This window comes from Eupeodes corollae, chromosome 3 (assembly GCF_945859685.1).
Source record: "Eupeodes corollae chromosome 3, idEupCoro1.1, whole genome shotgun sequence".
Classification (NCBI taxonomy): Eukaryota; Metazoa; Arthropoda; class Insecta; order Diptera; family Syrphidae; genus Eupeodes; species Eupeodes corollae.
Window position 1 is genome coordinate 109,231,360 of NC_079149.1, and position 17,397 is coordinate 109,248,756.

At 35.4% G+C, this 17,397-nt stretch overlaps 1 protein-coding gene across 1 annotated transcript; it reads left to right on the forward strand.

Annotated features, from left to right (window-relative positions):
* The first annotated feature begins 11,043 nt into the window (after positions 1–11,043).
* LOC129950732 (uncharacterized) lies at positions 11,044–16,197 on the forward strand. Its single transcript, XM_056062655.1, has one exon. The coding sequence runs from the start codon at positions 11,044–11,046 to the stop codon at positions 16,195–16,197; it is 5,154 nt and encodes a 1,717-aa protein (XP_055918630.1).
* Positions 16,198–17,397: the final 1,200 nt, after the last annotated feature.

The following is a 17,397-nucleotide window of genomic DNA, read 5'->3' on the forward strand; positions in this document are numbered from 1 at the left end:
TTGGCCTAAAAATATTGGTTGAAACTACTGTTGTTATTTTAAAAAAAAGATATCTTTTAGTTATGCCCAATATATAATGCGAGATGATATCGATCTTCTTCTATTAATTAAAAAGCTGACGCTGGTATTGCAGTTTCAGCGTTCATCCTACCGGAAAAGAATATTATATCAAGTGTTCGGCCTAAACGCCTTTTCATCCGTTGAACTAGCGCAATCCACATGATTTTAACCAAATTCAGGTTAAAGTCACCTGCGATCAAAATTTCATCTTCAGGTTCCAAAAGAATATGGTTACTCTCTATGCACCCATTCTATTTTCATATTAGATTTGACAGGGGGTATCAAAAAGCTCAACGTTTATGACAAAATAATTAAGTTGTGAGGAAGATTGTTTACATTTTTATCGACCATATTTGTCTTTGTCCTAGGTCCATTTACATTTTAATAATACATTAAGCAAAAAAACATCTAATTTGCACTAAACATCAATTATTTTTAATTATGGCCCCATTGTAGTTATCGATCATTAATCGAACCGAAGAGTTTCGATTGGTTTTGAAGTTTGGCATTGTGTAATGTAATCGATGGACCAATGTGCTATTGTGAATTAACTTACAAAAAAAAGTCTTCTATCAGTTGTACCAATTTTTTAATACAAAAATCTGGCTACTGCCGATGGGTTTTCTTGGAAATTTTCAACTATACTATTTAAAGAATGTCAAAAAAAACACGGGTATTGTCTTTATTGCAAATATTTCAGATTTGACAGTTCTTAATTGTTCTCTATTTATTCTTGAAATAGTAATTTGTTTTTTCTGTGTTTTATTAACTCGAATATTATTAAATTTGAATAATTATTTGCTTAAAATGTCTGGAATAAAATTATGGTTTAGCGATAGTGACACCGACAGGGAAAACGACGGCTCAACTTTCCATCACCGGTTTTTATATTTCATAGATACCTATGTATGTGCAAATAAATACCTAATAATTATATCAATTTAAGAGCGAGGAAACATTTATTTCTTTTTTAAATTAATTTTCAAAGTTCACTTTTTCACATATCAAAAAACCCACAAAAATGGTTTTTTGATATGTCTTTCCTCTTTTTTGTTAAGTGTTGCCATACTTAATTTTTGTTTGTTGAGGATTTCTTTGATCTTAGTCCTCAAATGCAAAAAGCACTACGCATATACCCAAACTTGCAACCACCCAAAATCCTATAGTGACTCCAAGCAAGGGGGTTTACACACCTAGGTGTTAGTTCTTCGTACTATCAATTCAAAAAAAAAAATTGTTTTAGGCTAAAAAAACGCAATACAAAAAAAGTTGGTTCCTTTCTTTTTATGAGTTAGAGATTTTTTTCTCGCCTTAATATTAAAAACATGTTCCATTGAGATCTTCGCCATTAAGCTCCAGGGAGAACATTTCCCACTTTTGGCGAGCTTGGGATTTCACACAGATGCTCTTGGCGATGTCGAAATTTGCCATCCACCTTCCGCACCAAAATTTCCAGTTCTTTTTCATTTGTTATCCATTTTGCCCTGCAAAGAACAAACATTTGTTTTTATACTGAAAAACTTTAAAAAATGTAAAAAAAAACTTACTTTTCAAGCAGATCGATCAGAAAGACAGAAAATGGCGATCGACGAAAATCGACCGAGTAACCGAAGCCTTTCGATTACAATCGACACTTGCAATATGAAATAATGTAATCGACAATTGAGAATCGAAAAAAAAGATCATCGATCAGATAATCGACACTCGCAATCGGGGTCTTAAGCAGCATTACTTGAGCGACGAATAATTTACAAAATGTGAGTTTATATACGTTTTAAGACATATTTCCACACAAATTCTTAACAAAACGATAGCAATATAGTTTCTATTAGATTAAGAATGTAAGTTTAAGAAAACAAATGTCATGTGAAAGAAATGTCAAAATCGACGAATATTCGTTCATTCGGTTGTGGTTGGTCGTGCTCATGTGAATAGTGCTTTATTTCTGCAAGCAATATTGTTTTCAAAAACGTTTGAATCTAATTCTATGTTTGTTTTATTTCTGTTGGGTGTTTATAAAGGGTGATTTTTAAAGCTATAGGAGAGTTTAAAAAAAAAGAAAATAAAATTAAGAAAAATGCATGAAATCTTTATTTGAATCGATAGTATGGTCCATATAATTTAATGATTGAAGATTATGCAAATGTTGACCTTGACTGCACCTCAAATGGTCCAACCGCTTAGTCCAATTTTGGCATACTCTTTCCAAAATTTCGGCCGGTATCTTACAAATAAATGCTTCAATGTTGTTTTCCAATGCGGCATGAGCTTTAACATAGCCCCACAAAAAAAATCTAAAGGCGTTAGATCGCACGATATAGGCGGCCAATTGACCAGTCCCGAACGTAAAATAAAATGTTCACCGAACTCGCCTCTAAGTTCATTGTAGCGCGTGCTGTCTGGCATGTGGCACCGTCTTGTTGAAGCCACATGTCATGCAAGTCAAGCTCTTGCATTTTGGGCAAACAAAAGTTGGATATCATCTCACGGTAGCGCTTACCATTCACAGTTACTTTGCGATTCACATCATCTTTGCAAAAGTGACTTTTCTGGATGCATTGACAGCTCTTGCAATGCTTCACTCCGAAATGGACAATTCTGCCTATTTACGTACCCATTGAGACAAAAATAAGCTTCGTCACTGAACACGCTGAAGCGCGCGATTAACTTTCTTAACAGAGCATGCATTTTGATATTAAAATGTAATAATTTGCAAACGTTGTACGTTTGTAAGACGATTCATGGTTAAATTATAGACCAAACTGAAGATGTTTGACAGTGAAACAAAACACGAAACCTGCGTCAGCTGTTTAAACTAGTGTAGCCAAAAAGATAATAGCTAAAAAATCACCCTTTATAATCAATATACTAAAATACATACACAAAAAAAAAACACTTAAAGATCTTCAGTGCAAAGAATTTTAATTAAAATGATTTTTAGGAACATTTTTTAAATGTATTTAATTAGTTAGCCAAAATTGTATATCCTTGTTCAATAAACGTTTTTTTTTTTTTAAATAGAACAAATTACTGAACAACAAAAAATATTCAGATTCCTTTGTTGAACTATTTACATACAAGAGATAACCTCGGTTATTGTAATTATTTGGAGGCCATTGAAAAATAAAGTTAAAAAAATATGTTTTCAAAAATAACAAAATCCAACCACGTTCTCGGATTGTTTTATCTTAAGATAAATTAAAGCTGGATTTTCAGAAGAACGAGTAAAATTACAATGTGTTTTCTGCTTTCATAAATAAACATAATTTATGTTATTCTAATGTCCTGTAACTTACCGTTAAATAAAAATAATTTATCCATTGATACCTTTAGAGCTTATTATCGTTTGATGATTATTCCAGGTGTCCGTGTCGTCGCGGTCCGTCGGTATTATGTATGTACATACTTTTTCGTCTTTGAAAACTTTTTTAATTTTTTTTTTGTTTAATAAATTTGAATGTATAATGTAATAGGAAAGTTTTTAAGGATAATTTGATTCCACTTCACTGACAAATCAAAGGTAAGTAACTGTATTTGTAAATTTTTATTAAAGTAAACTAAAGAATATTATGAAGTCATCGAAAAGTCGAAGGGATGTTCTTAAAAGTATTAAAAAGGTAGATAATGTAATAAAAATGCGCTGATATTTATTGGTTTATGAAGATGTTACTTGAATGTTAAGTAGGATTGGGATGAAAAAATGTTTTTTTAAGTTGTCTTACTTCTTATATTAAGGTGGCGATACAGTCCTGTGTGAACTAGATCCTCACACAACAAACTTCTCCATCTAGCTCGGTCCCTAGCTATATGTCTCCAGTTTCAAGCTCCAAGTTGGGTGAGGTTAATTTCCATTTGATCGCTCCACCTGATCCGCGGTCTTCCTCTACTGCACTGTTCTGTGGGTGTGGATTCGAAGACTTTCCAGGCCGGAGCATTGGTTTCCATGTGCTCTATGAAACCCATCCATTAGTCGTTGGACTTCTACCCTTCTGGCTAAGTCTACTTCGCTATACAGCCCGTACAGCTCGTCGTTCCATCTTCTCCTTCACTTCCTTTCTATGCCTACGCGACCGTAGATCACACGAAGAACTTTTCTCTCAAAACTACCCAAGATGCTTTCATCCTCTTTTGTCATAGTAAATGCTTCTGCACCGTACGGTGATAATGGGGAGGTTATGGAGTGACACTTCGGTCCCTCGAGAGAGGACATTGCTACTCGATTGGTTTCTTAGCCCTTAGCGACTTGTTCAGTCTCCTCGATGCATGTGCCATCTATGGATAATGGCAAGGGAGGTACATTACGCTTTAACGATGCAAGACAGCATTGGGTTTACGAAGCAATAAATTCCACGCGGTTTTTTAATCCCGATACAATGCTGTTTAGGTTAAAATTTAATAGCTTATCATGTTATGTCATTGCAGTTCCACATACGAAGAAGAGGGATGTGGATTTGAAAGCGAATATTAAAAGCTAAGATTACTATCGTCGGCGAAACAATGTATTGGATTAGAAGTTGCAGGGAGAAGATCATTAAAAAAAATGATAAAGAGTGTTGGAGATAGAACAGAGCCCTGGAGCACACCAGCATTTACTTTTTTGTTTTCAGACTTGAATGCATCCAAAACAACTTGTATTGAAGGAATCGAAAGGTAGTTACTAATCCAATGAAGGAGGGATTGATGAAAACCGAAAGCACGATAAGCTCGTTAAGAGAGCCTGATTACCGGATCCTATTAAATGCTTTTCAAATATCAAGTGCAATAATCTTCCTTTCTCCAAAGCGATGAACAGACTTGCTCCACTGTGTTCAGGGAGAGGACTTGAGAGCACTAGTCGATGATTGTCGGTCATTATAAGAAGCTTTCTATCTTCAAGATATTTCTTGAGCTGTTAATTAACCAGCGATTCAATTACCTTGGAAAGAAGGGACGTAAGTGCAATCGGTCGGTAATAAAAGGGTGGGAAAGTTTCACTTTTTTTGGGGATGGGCTGGGCAAATGCGGTTTTCCCTCCACTCGGAACGAGACCTGAGGAATAGGACAGATGAAAAAGCTTACGCAGTGGTTTTGACAGTGTTGAAGAACACCTCTTCAGAACAATAGCGGGGATACCATCCGGGCCATCGGATTTATGAATGTTAAGATCTTTTAGTACTCTCGCCACAGTACTAGTACAGTACAGCGAAAAAAGATTGACCCCCTAAAATCACTAAAGCGTTCGATGACTGCCTAGCAAAGTGCTTTCTCTAAAGAGCTAAAAAATTGATTGAACTTACTATTTTCCTGATACTTGCTTTGAGATTTCTTTGTCTCTCATACGGTTTGAATACTCATGTGTTTGCAATATTATTCTTTGTCATTTGGGATATTTGACTGTAAAACAAATTAATGAATGACGCTTACGATAATTTTTTTTTATCAATAAATTAATTTTTAAAGCGAATTGTTGAAAAGACAATGATGTAAATAGAAGCGCAAAAGCATAAACTATCGAAATGCAACATTGACTCAATTTTGTAAAAACTGACGCTTACGATAAAATGTCGGTTAAGTCTCTATATTTGTATAAACTTGCATAGAGAAGGGGCGTTGGTTGCTTTATTTTAACCAAAACCATTTTTCAAAAATGCACTGCTGTCCTCAGTTTGGAAATAGGTTTTCAATACTTCTACTAACCTGTTTTTTCTCAGAATTTTGAGCAGCAAATAGCTGTCAGTGTTAAAATAATCCATGACTAAAAAAGAAGCCACTTTATGAAACATCATTGAAACGTTTGGTTTATTTTTCAGAAGACAAATTTTTTCATGACATAACGGTTTTTACCTATTAAGTTTTTGCTTAGGTGCCACTTATTGCTATCATTTTTTTTTTCATAATTGAAAACAAACATTGGAATTTTTTTGACAGGTCGTTTAAAGCTATCATTAACATGTATGTCATTGAACAAAATTTCTTAAAAACCACCGTTTACTGACGGAAATATGTAATTGGAATTATGTGAAGTTAGAACAAAAATCAGTGGAATGATTCATTTCACTTTTGAACATAAGAAAAATCCATCAGTAAAATTTTAAACAGGAGGAATCTGAAATATTTTACTGATAAGCGTTTATAGCAACGAGTAAATTTACGTCATTAGATTTAATTTCACTTTGAGGCTCCGAGCTTTAGACCATTTTTTTTACTGTTGCTTTCATCAGTAACGTTTTTAATGATGTGATGGGAACAGTAAAAAATTGGAACACCAACAGTAAAACGAAATGGAATTGTTTTTGCCTTTTGGTAGTCAGCTGTTCAGTAAAATGAAATTTCATCATTAAAAAAATTAAAATGGATTTATAAATTAAATAAAACTTTGAATGCGTTGTTTCTTTTTGAAAAATATACTTGAATATAGGATTCATCTTATTGCATTAATCTTTTGCTAGAAATAAATCTGTAACATGTTCAAAAATTAAAAACTAAAATTTTACTGATGGATTTCACTGATAGCTATAAGCGGCCCCTAAAGTATCAGCGGTTCAGGAAAATGAATTTCCGTCCAGAAAATAGAAAAATACATTTTTAGAGAAAAATAGATGCGCAATTACACTTTTTTTTATAACAACCATTCTTTGTGTGATTTCCGATGGATCAGTATTTAATTTTCATTTCTAATCGAAGGTGTCAAATATCGATTCAAACATTTTTCCGGATCGATTTCAATGATAGCTATAACTGGGGCCTTACAAATCGATAGGTTTAGAACCCTAAAATGACCAAAGGTTCACTATGTTTATTTAATTTGTAATTAAATATGCAAACATGCAGAAAAACCGTTTTCACGGGTACTGGGTCTTGCGAGGAATTTACAAATCCTCCAAGAGTAATTCTTGTCATGAAAAAGTGCTTTCTCAAATTAGCCGTTCGGATTCGGCATCTAAACTGTAGGTCCCTTCCATCTCTGACAACATTACTCGACACAGGAATGGTTAAAAGTTTTAAGTCACTAGGCCCTGGTTCTTAATGGATTGTTGCGCCACTTAACTTTTTTTCTCTTAATATTTTGAATACTTACCTATTTAAGTATAAGCAAAAACCTCTTATAGACAATTGTTGGTTGCATTTGTAAAACCAGCTAGTACAAATAATAAGCTTTAAACCGTAGCGCAGTGGAGACTGCTTAGAAGAATATCCCATCGCAGAGATGTCAGGCTTCGTTGTATTCTTTGACTCGACACGAAGACGATGTGAACCTGTAAGAAAGGTCTACAACCCAACTACAACTAAAATTAAGGAATTGATCAAAATTTGTTCATTTATCCTAAAATAAATAAGCTATTCCCATCTATACTTTGATTTTTTGTTGTATGCTTGTATAAAATTAAATTACACTTAAAAAGCATCTTTTGCTTCACCTTTAGTTAAACTTAGGTTCATATTGATTTTCGAAATCAAAAGCTGCACCGTCCTAAAAACTCTAATCTGCTAAATATCTATTTTTTAATTTTTAAAGCCACAAAGGGCTTTAATTTCAAATTCGTTAACCCAGTAGTGACGAATAGGAGTTAGCCACAAAAAAGTTGTAAAGTTGTAGATGCCCTCCTTTATTTTACTTATATAAATATAAACTTCCTACGTTTCACTTTTCAATGACTACATCAATTGAGGTATTTATGTCTTTTCATCCGGTAACTTTAATCATATAAAAGAAAAATACTGCAAGAGGTACCTACTTTAACGAAGCTTTAGAAATCTATTGTGCCACAGTTCAGGGTATTAAATTATGGCAAAGGAGTTGAGAGTAGGAACAAACAAAAATCAATCTCAAGTCTTAAATTTTGTCACACGCAGCAGACATGAACGGCGGCGGGCGACGCAGTACCATGGCGGTGCGGTGGTGCCGGTGGCGACCGACGACGCCGGGCAGAAGTTGGCGACACGACAAGGACGAAGCGGATGCCATATAACCATTTACCATCTACCAGAAACAGGACGACACCGAGAACCCAGCATCATAAGCATTAAGCTACAGCAACACCGCACCGCACCGCAACGCATTGACAAGGACAACTCCCAAACGTAATTTGTGAATTCATTGAACTGAGTAAGTGTGAAAAATATCAATTTAGATAAAAACACAACCATACCATAAACACACAGATTTTCTATTATATTCTATTGCTTGCCTTGGCCTATGTTGTGGCACGAATTCTGATCCAAACTCTGGAGCTGAAGCTGGAATCCTGCTCCTAACGTACCATACACTGCATGCATACTGCTTTGAATCCAATCCGTTCAACTTGTATTAATATAAATTAACGAGGCGGAAAATTTAGTTTAATAGTGAGGGGAAATGTTGCACGTAGGCAGGACATCAGTCATATTAAAGCCGGAAAAAATCAAATGAAAAATCGAAAAGGATTTTATCAAATAAATAAAAGACGATGCGGATGTATGACCTGACCATTTGTCAGATGTGTGATTCGCAAAACAAAACGACCTTGTTAATTATTTCGTTAATTATATTCTTTGTCAGTTGCTGGTGGGAAATTTAAAAAAAGTGTGTTTTAAATTGAACTTGAACTTTATAAAACTAGAGAAATAAACATAAATACATTATTCTTTTTAATATGGCGATGCAAATTGATTAATTCTAAAATTAACAAACAAACACTCTTTACCTGAAAACAGAAACTTGTGAAAAAAAATGAGAAAAAATGAGAATTTGTATCCTGATATCTATTGGATGGCGTAAATTTTGACAGTTGACAGATTGGGATCTACAAGATTGATTTATTTTTGACATTTGATAACCCGATCAAAAATGTTTCAATAAATGGAATTTTCCATGGGTGCATTCTTCAGAAAATTGATTTGACTTGACGTATGGAACACGATTGGAGTTGTTTTTTTTTTTGTAATTGTATAAGTGTAACCTCGTGTATGTGCTAACGAGTGGCGTGTAATTGACAAGCTTAACATTTAGAAAAAATTGTACCAGAATTAGTGCCAGAAAAATCCATATCTGTAGATTTGATCTCAAATAAAAAATTAGTCAATTTATTATTTAGGACATTTATAGGTCATGATCAAAAATAAATTGATTTACTTTATCCACAGAAGATCCCATAAAAATCTTTTCGTGAGATCATGACATTTTTCTTAAAATTGATTTTTATTTAAAAAAAATAAAATTTTTTGTGACCAATAAAACACGATTAAAAATAGATTTTACGCTGTTATTGGCGCTCTTTTTTTACTTGAGAACAATACAAAATAGTTTGTTGTTGTAAATTTTTATTTAAAATTGTTCCCATATTTATTTAAACACTTTTTCGCAATCTGTAATTAAAAAAATAGATATTGTCTAAAAAATAAGACAGCTTTAAATAAAGAATATAAAAATGTTTAATGTTAAAAATGGAACACCCCATCATATTTTTTAAAAATAGGCAAATAGGAAGTGACATATTTTTAAATGTATTATATTTTTTCTAGGGTTAATTTATAAACATTCTCAAATTTCAGCTTTAAATGATTTTTCTTAGGTGGTGTGTTCATTGGACTTGTTTAAAATGACAGGATCTTTCATTTTTCCTTTCTGAAATTGCTACGTTTAAATCAACACGATTGATACAGTTAATGGCAAATATCGAACTGAGCTTACCATAATATATATATTTTATCTATAAAAGGTCAGTCGAATTTAATTTGGAAGTGGGCTACGATTTGGACAAAATTGTCAATAATTGTCAATGTTATGTCAAAGTTCTTCTTTCTCCTTGAACTGAATTTATAAATAAGTAAACTTTTCTGACTTTCAGAATACAAATTATTGTCCAATTTTTGTTTTTTTGTATGTTTATGTTTATTTGCTCTCTAAAGTAAATAAAATTCTAAATATCAATATCCTAAAGTAACAAGTTCTATATTTTTTGTTAGATGTCTTGTATTTAATCTGGCAATACTGTTTTTGGAGTTGGTCTTTTTGACAGCAGTCACTTGGTTTATGCTCAATATGGTTTACAATTTCATAACGAATAATATTTACTCCTGAAGAAAGTTTTCAAATCGTATATATTTGTTCAGAAATGAAATTTATAATTTTTGCTTTATTATAGATATTTATGTTCACATAAATAATCATCATTAATTATTATATAACTAATATTCAATTTGATCGATTCGCTAATTTATATTTTGCTTCGCATAAAACTTAATAACTTAACTTAAAACTTAAAATTATTCAATTGCCAAACATAGAATATTATACCCTATGTATTTACTTTCTTAAGCTAATCTCTTAATCTTCTAAGAAAACAAACAACTTAATCTTTTAATCTTCACACCTCATATGATTGCATGTAAGATGTTTTATGCTTAGACTTCTTATTTCAAGGTTAATTTTTTATACATAGAATTTGTATGGTTGGAAAAATTTATGATGCATCGAGTGCACTTGTTTCGCGATCGATCGGCCCTTTTTGCCAGCAACCACCAACGAGTTAACAGCTCATCTTTTCTACTTAAATTTTGCATAGTAGCTATTGAAAGTAAATTTTGGCTTGATCGATAATAGAAATAGTTTTGTTAAAGTACAATAAATTAAAGTTATTATAACGTTGATGAAATTTTGAGTTTTTCTATTATTGCTAATCAAAGTTGGTCCTTCGAGCCGGATTTTGTTATTTGGAATAATTTTGGAACATATTTGGAGCTGTTGGTGGTTGCTTGGAACTTGATTTTGGACACGACACGTAAGACTTATTGGTACCAGGTAAACTGTATCGTATACATCATAAAACAATTTTGCTTTGGTTTTGTGAATTCTGGTGTTGAGATTTTGCTGTTGCTGTCGCTGTTCCTGTTGCTGCTAGGGGTTTTGTTTGGAGGTGTTTTTTGGATCATACCTCGTTATTTTGGTGACCGATTAGTGAAAATTCGGTTTTTCGGGATAATCGCTAATAACACGTGTGCTGAACTTTGAACTTTGCTAAAATCATGAATACTTTGAAACAAGCTCGTGGACACTTCAAACGTGCTATTACTCGCGCGCATACGTTTATTATCGAGGCGAAAGTTGATGATATCGAAATTTTAAAAACGCGTTTGGAACGTTTGGAGGAATCATGGAAGTCTTTTTGTTTGAATCAAATCGAACTATTTCAATATTCCGAGGAAGAGGGTTACGTCGACCCTGAAATTGATTTTGAAACCACCGAAAATAAATATTTGGAAGCAAAAAGTGCCTTTTTGAAAGCTATCCAAAACAATACGCCTTCGCTTCCTCCAACGGTTTCAAATAGTAGCGCTAATAATAATGTCGACTCTTTGGTTGGACAAAATTGCTCATTTGCCCTTTCTGCGGCCAAGATTTGTTCGGAAATTGAACTACCGAAATTTAAGATACCGCCATTTAGTGGCGATTATCGACAATGGCCAGAATTTCGTGATATGTTTTTAGGGAGTATTGATTGCAAAAAACTCACTGGTGCTCAGAAGATGCGATATTTGAAATCCTTTTTAGAAAACGACGCCGCGAAACTTCTTAACGGTATTGAGATTTCGGACGCGAATTATGAACAAGCGTGGGAAAAACTGGAACACCGTTATGATAAACCGTTATACATTGTTAACAGTTATATCGAAAGTTTTTTAAAAATTTCCAACGTAGCGATCGCGGATAGTGGACACTTGCGTCGGTTAGTGGACAAGTCGGACGAGGTGATTCGTGGTTTAAAAGCGGTTAAGGCTGAAGGGAGAGATCCGTGGCTTACATACATTTTGCTCGAAAAACTAGACTTTGATACGCGAAAGGCTTGGTCTCTTCACACAAACCATTCGGAATCGGAAACTATAGATACGTTTCTTGAGTTTTTGGGGAAACGAAGCGATGCTTTGGAAGCATGTGCTAAGCCAAATGAATCGAAATCGTCGGGAAATAGACAGAAAACGCGCCCTTCGAATAATATAAAGAGTCTTGCGGTTGCCAAACAGTTATGTCCCATGTGTAAGGAAAATCACGTCCTTTCACAGTGTTCTAAATTTATTGAGTTGCCCATTTCGTCACGTCGTTCCTTTGCTCGAGACCAAAAGTTGTGTTACCGATGTTTAGGAACTAATCACTCGGCTTCGCGTTGTCGTTCGAAGAATCATTGTCCTCATTGTGGCGTTCGTCACCATGTTCTCGTGCACATGGATTCGTCATCATCGGTTGTTGAACCCGACAAATTGAATTTGAACGTCGGGAAAGCTTCAACATCTAATGCTGTTTCGATTGCTAGTCATCATTCTCATAATGAAGTTCGGCCATCTGGGATTTTGCCCACTGTTGTTGCGCAGGTCATGAATGCATCGGGACAATTTTACAAATGTCGCATGCTGCTAGACACTGGATCTCAAGCATCTTTTATTACGGAAAATTTAGTGAGGAAATTAGGTCTTAGCCGTCGCCATGCTCGTCTTCCTATATCAGGCATATCTTCGATAGAAGCTTGTGTTACTCAGGGTGTCGTTTCGCTCAATCTTAGATCTTGCGTTGATTTAAATGATGTGGAAGTTGACGCTTTCATTTTGAATCGCATAACTACGAATACCCCTTTGAAATCGTTTCGGATTGATCAATCATTGCTCTTGGGTGATTTAAAGTTGGCTGATCCAGGCTTTAACAAACCAGGTCCCATTGATATTTTGCTCGGATCTGATAAGGCTTGGAGTATTTTGCGTGAGGGTAGAAGAACGGACGAAGCTGGTAATTTGGTTGCTCATAATACACTTTTTGGATGGGTGATAACTGGTTGTACTCCCAACGAAGGTTTTGTTTCGCTACGAGTTGGAATTGATGAGGATGTTGATGTACTTTTAAGGTCCTTTTGGGAAGTTGAAGAGATTGATCCTAAATTGCATTCATCGGACTCAGGTGATTTCGTAGACACCCATTTTGTTAATACATTTTCGCGTGCGCCCGACAGCAAATACATTGTTGAACTTCCTTTTCGCCAAAAGGACATCGTTTTTAGTAACACCCTCTCCGGAGCTTTGTCCAGATTGTTCTCAATGGAACGCCGTTTTGCTCGTCAGCCAAATCTACAGTTTGAATATTGTTGTTTTATGAGGGCATATTTGCAATTAGGTCATATGGAGAAAATTCCGGAAGCTGAGATTGAACCATCTTCGGGGAAGGTTTATTATTTGCCGCATCATGCAGTGGTTACAAACAAGCTACGCGTTGTCTTTGATGGGTCTCATCGAGATGGAAAGGGTGTTAGTCTAAATGAGGTCCTCCATGTAGGGCCTCCTCTCCAGCGGAACCTCATCAACGTTTGCTTGCGGTTTAGGGTGCACAAATATGTTTTTGGAGCTGATATCGTAAAGATGTTCAGGCAAATTTGGATTGACCCAAATCATAGGGATTTTCAGCGTATTGTGTGGCGAGAGAATTCTACGGAACCAGTTAGTCATTACCGATTGCGTACCGTCACTTACGGTACTTCACCTGCTCCTTTTTTGGCAATGAGAGTTTTGAAACAGCTTGCCTTGGAATACAAGAAACAGTTTCCTATTGCTTCTCTCTCTATTTTGCATGATTGTTATGTTGATGACATCATGACCGGGGCAGAATCTGTTACTAAAATTTTGGAGCTTAAAAATGAGCTCGTTAATCTGTTGGCTTGTGGCGGCTTAGAGTTAAGCAAATGGAGTTCTAATTGTTGGCCAGTCTTAGAAGGAACTAGTTCGGAACCCACAATTTCTCTTGACCGTGACTCCTCTAATAATTGGACAAAGGTACTTGGATTAATTTGGAATCCTCATCGGGACATTTTATCTTACAAAATCTCTATGAATGATTCGTCGTCAACACCCACAAAGAGGAAACTGTTGTCAGAGATTTCCAAAATCTTTGATCCACTTGGCTTTCTGGCTCCTTCTACAATTTTGTTAAAAATGCTATTCCAGGAGTTATGGGCGCATTCAATGAAAATAGGATGGGATGATCCCCTTCCTACTGAGGTAGCCGAAAAATGGATTTTGTACCGAGAAGAATTGTTTTTGTTTGAAAAAATTGAGATTTTGCGAAGATGTACTTTCAGTGCTGGTGGCTTAGAATTGATAGGTTTTTCTGATGCGTCCGAGAAAGCATACTCAGCGGTGGTGTACGCTAGAAGTTTTTCTGAAGACGGCCAAATCGAAGTTCAACTTATTTCTGCGAAAACTCGGGTCGCTCCAATTAAACAACTTAGCATTCCCCGTCTTGAGCTATGTGGAGCTCTGCTTCTTAGTCGTTTGGTGCAACTTGTTCGGAATTCTTTAAATTGTAAAATTAGTCAAACCTTTGCCTTTTGTGATTCGCAAATCGTGCTAGCCTGGTTGTCCGCTCCACCTCGTCGTTGGAATACCTTTGTCGCTAATCGCACCTCAGAAATACTTGGTATTCTACCCCGCTCTAATTGGAACTATATTCGCTCTGAGGAAAATCCAGCGGATTGCGCATCGCGAGGGGTAATGCCAAGTAAATTACTCAATTTGGAAATTTGGTGGAAAGGGCCGAAATGGCTTTCAAAAAACTTTGAGTGTTGGGATATTGCTGCAGAGAGCGAAGAACTTAAAGAGGTACCGGAAAGTAGGAGGCAAATTGTAGTTGCCAATGTTTCGTGTGCCCATGAAGACTTCCTGGATAGGCTTTGTAAACGCATTTCTTCGTGGGATTGTGTAATTCGTATTGTAGCAGTATTTGTTCGCCGAGCTAAAAACGGAAAACTTCCGGTTGAAGAACGAGTTCGAGGATACCTTCGCTCCTCCGAATTGCTTTATGCGAAGCAAAAATGTTTGAAGTGGGCTCAGAAAGAGTTTGAACCAGATAAAGCGTCCCTAAAAGCAGAGAAATCTGTCTTGTATTCTTCCAAACTTTCTTCGTTGGCTCCTTTTGTTGACCATGATGGCCTACTTCGTGTTGGAGGTAGAATTTCGAAGGCTGTCAATGCTACTTTTAGCATGAAACATCCTGTGATATTGCCGAAAAATCATCAAATATCAAAACTTATTCTAACTAGCTTTCATTTAAGATTTCTGCATGCCGGTGTATCGGAGCTTTTCTCCATAGTTCGCCAGGAGTTTTGGATTTTGGGAAGTAGAAATCTCATAAGGAAGGTGGTTCATGATTGCATTGGCTGTTTCCGTCAACGCCAAGCCACATCACAGCAGCTGATGGGAGATCTACCTTCTTCTCGGCTTTCACCATCCTTCGCCTTTGACCAAACTGGATGTGACTATGCAGGGCCCATCACTCTTCGCTTAGCCAGAGGAAGAAATCCCAAATTTGTAAAGGGCTACTTCGCGATCTTTGTATGCATGACAACAAAGGCATTGCATTTGGAAGTGGTTAGCGATCTGTCCACGGATGCGTTCTTAGCGGCCTTGAGGAGATTCATCGCTAGAAGGGGGAAGTGTAGTATTATCTACTCGGACAACGGTACTAACTTCCGTGGAGCTGCAAGCAACCTATCGGATTGGTACAATTTGGTTCGGTCCGAAAACCATAATGCACAAATATCAAGGACGTTAGCAGCTGACAGCATAAGGTGGGAGTTTATTCCACCACACAGCCCGCATTTTGGAGGGCTTTGGGAAGCGGGCGTTAAAAGTGTTAAAACTCATCTTCGTCGTGTTATAGGGAACAATATTTTGACCTTTGAGGAAATGACAACTTTGCTCTCTCAAATTGAAGCCTTGTTAAATTCTAGGCCACTTTGTTCTATTTCCGATTCTGATTTGAACCCTCTAACTCCGTCTCATTTTCTTATAGGCCGACCGTACACAGCAATTCCGGAGCCAAACTACCTTGAAGTTCCAGAAAATCGACTTGGAAGATGGCAGCTAGCACAAAACATGCTGCAAGGATTTTGGCGGCGTTGGCACAGCGAATATCTCACATCATTGCAACAACGTCCAAAATGGCACAAGAAGACCAAAAACTTCGAAGTCGGTGACTTGGTTGTCGTCAAGGAACAAAATTTGCCTCCATCAAAATGGGCTTTAGGACGAATCGAAATTCTTCACCCAGGGGATGACGGCCTTGTAAGAGTGGTATCTCTTCGAACCAAAAATGGCATCTTTCAACGCCCAATAACAAAGCTGGCAATCTTACCATGTTCCTGAATTCCTTCAGGGGGGCCCGGCGTGTTCAGAAATGAAATTTATAATTTTTGCTTTATTATAGATATTTATGTTCACATAAATAATCATCATTAATTATTATATAACTAATATTCAATTTGATCGATTCGCTAATTTATATTTTGCTTCGCATAAAACTTAATAACTTAACTTAAAACTTAAAATTATTCAATTGCCAAACATAGAATATTATACCCTATGTATTTACTTTCTTAAGCTAATCTCTTAATCTTCTAAGAAAACAAACAACTTAATCTTTTAATCTTCACACCTCATATGATTGCATGTAAGATGTTTTATGCTTAGACTTCTTATTTCAAGGTTAATTTTTTATACATAGAATTTGTATGGTTGGAAAAATTTATGATGCATCGAGTGCACTTGTTTCGCGATCGATCGGCCCTTTTTGCCAGCAACCACCAACGAGTTAACAGCTCATCTTTTCTACTTAAATTTTGCATAGTAGCTATTGAAAGTAAATTTTGGCTTGATCGATAATAGAAATAGTTTTGTTAAAGTACAATAAATTAAAGTTATTATAACGTTGATGAAATTTTGAGTTTTTCTATTATTGCTAATCAATATTTATTACCAAAAGATAGCATCCAAATTCTGTTCCTCCAAATTGTTAGTTAACAATTTTGACGCAGACATATTTTTAAAGGGTGACATATTCATAGGTACGTTTGATTTTCACACGCGAAAACCGTAAAAAAATGTCTACTTTATCTGCATGCAAAAATAGCAAGAACATAAGTTCTATTTACTATCTCCCTCACCTAAAAAATAGTTTTTAAGGAAAATAATAATAAGCTATACTGAAGTAACTTTAACTGATAGTGCTGAAACTTAATTATTATTAATAATTTATCTAAGCATATTATTTCAGCTTTATGCACTTTTGTTATTTTTGTTTGGAAACTAACTATAACTTCTGACCTTTATAACAGGACTCAAAAGCAAAGATTAAAAAACACTCTTTTAAAATCGGAAAAACTTTCCGTCCTTCGAATTATTAATTTTCTTTTTCTATCATATTTTCGTGCGGTTTTAATAGCCCTTTTCTTTTATTCAAGAAATGAAATTAAAACTTTGATTGAAAGTCCCTATTCCAATGAATTTAAATGCAGACAGAAAACATGAAATAATGAGAGTTTATTTTTAAAAGTTTTTAGTTCTAAT

Bases quoted from the DNA above. Each gene is read 5' to 3' on its own strand.
- LOC129950732 (XM_056062655.1), top strand. From the start codon at position 11,044: ATGAATACTTTGAAACAAGCTCGTGGACACTTCAAACGTGCTATTACT.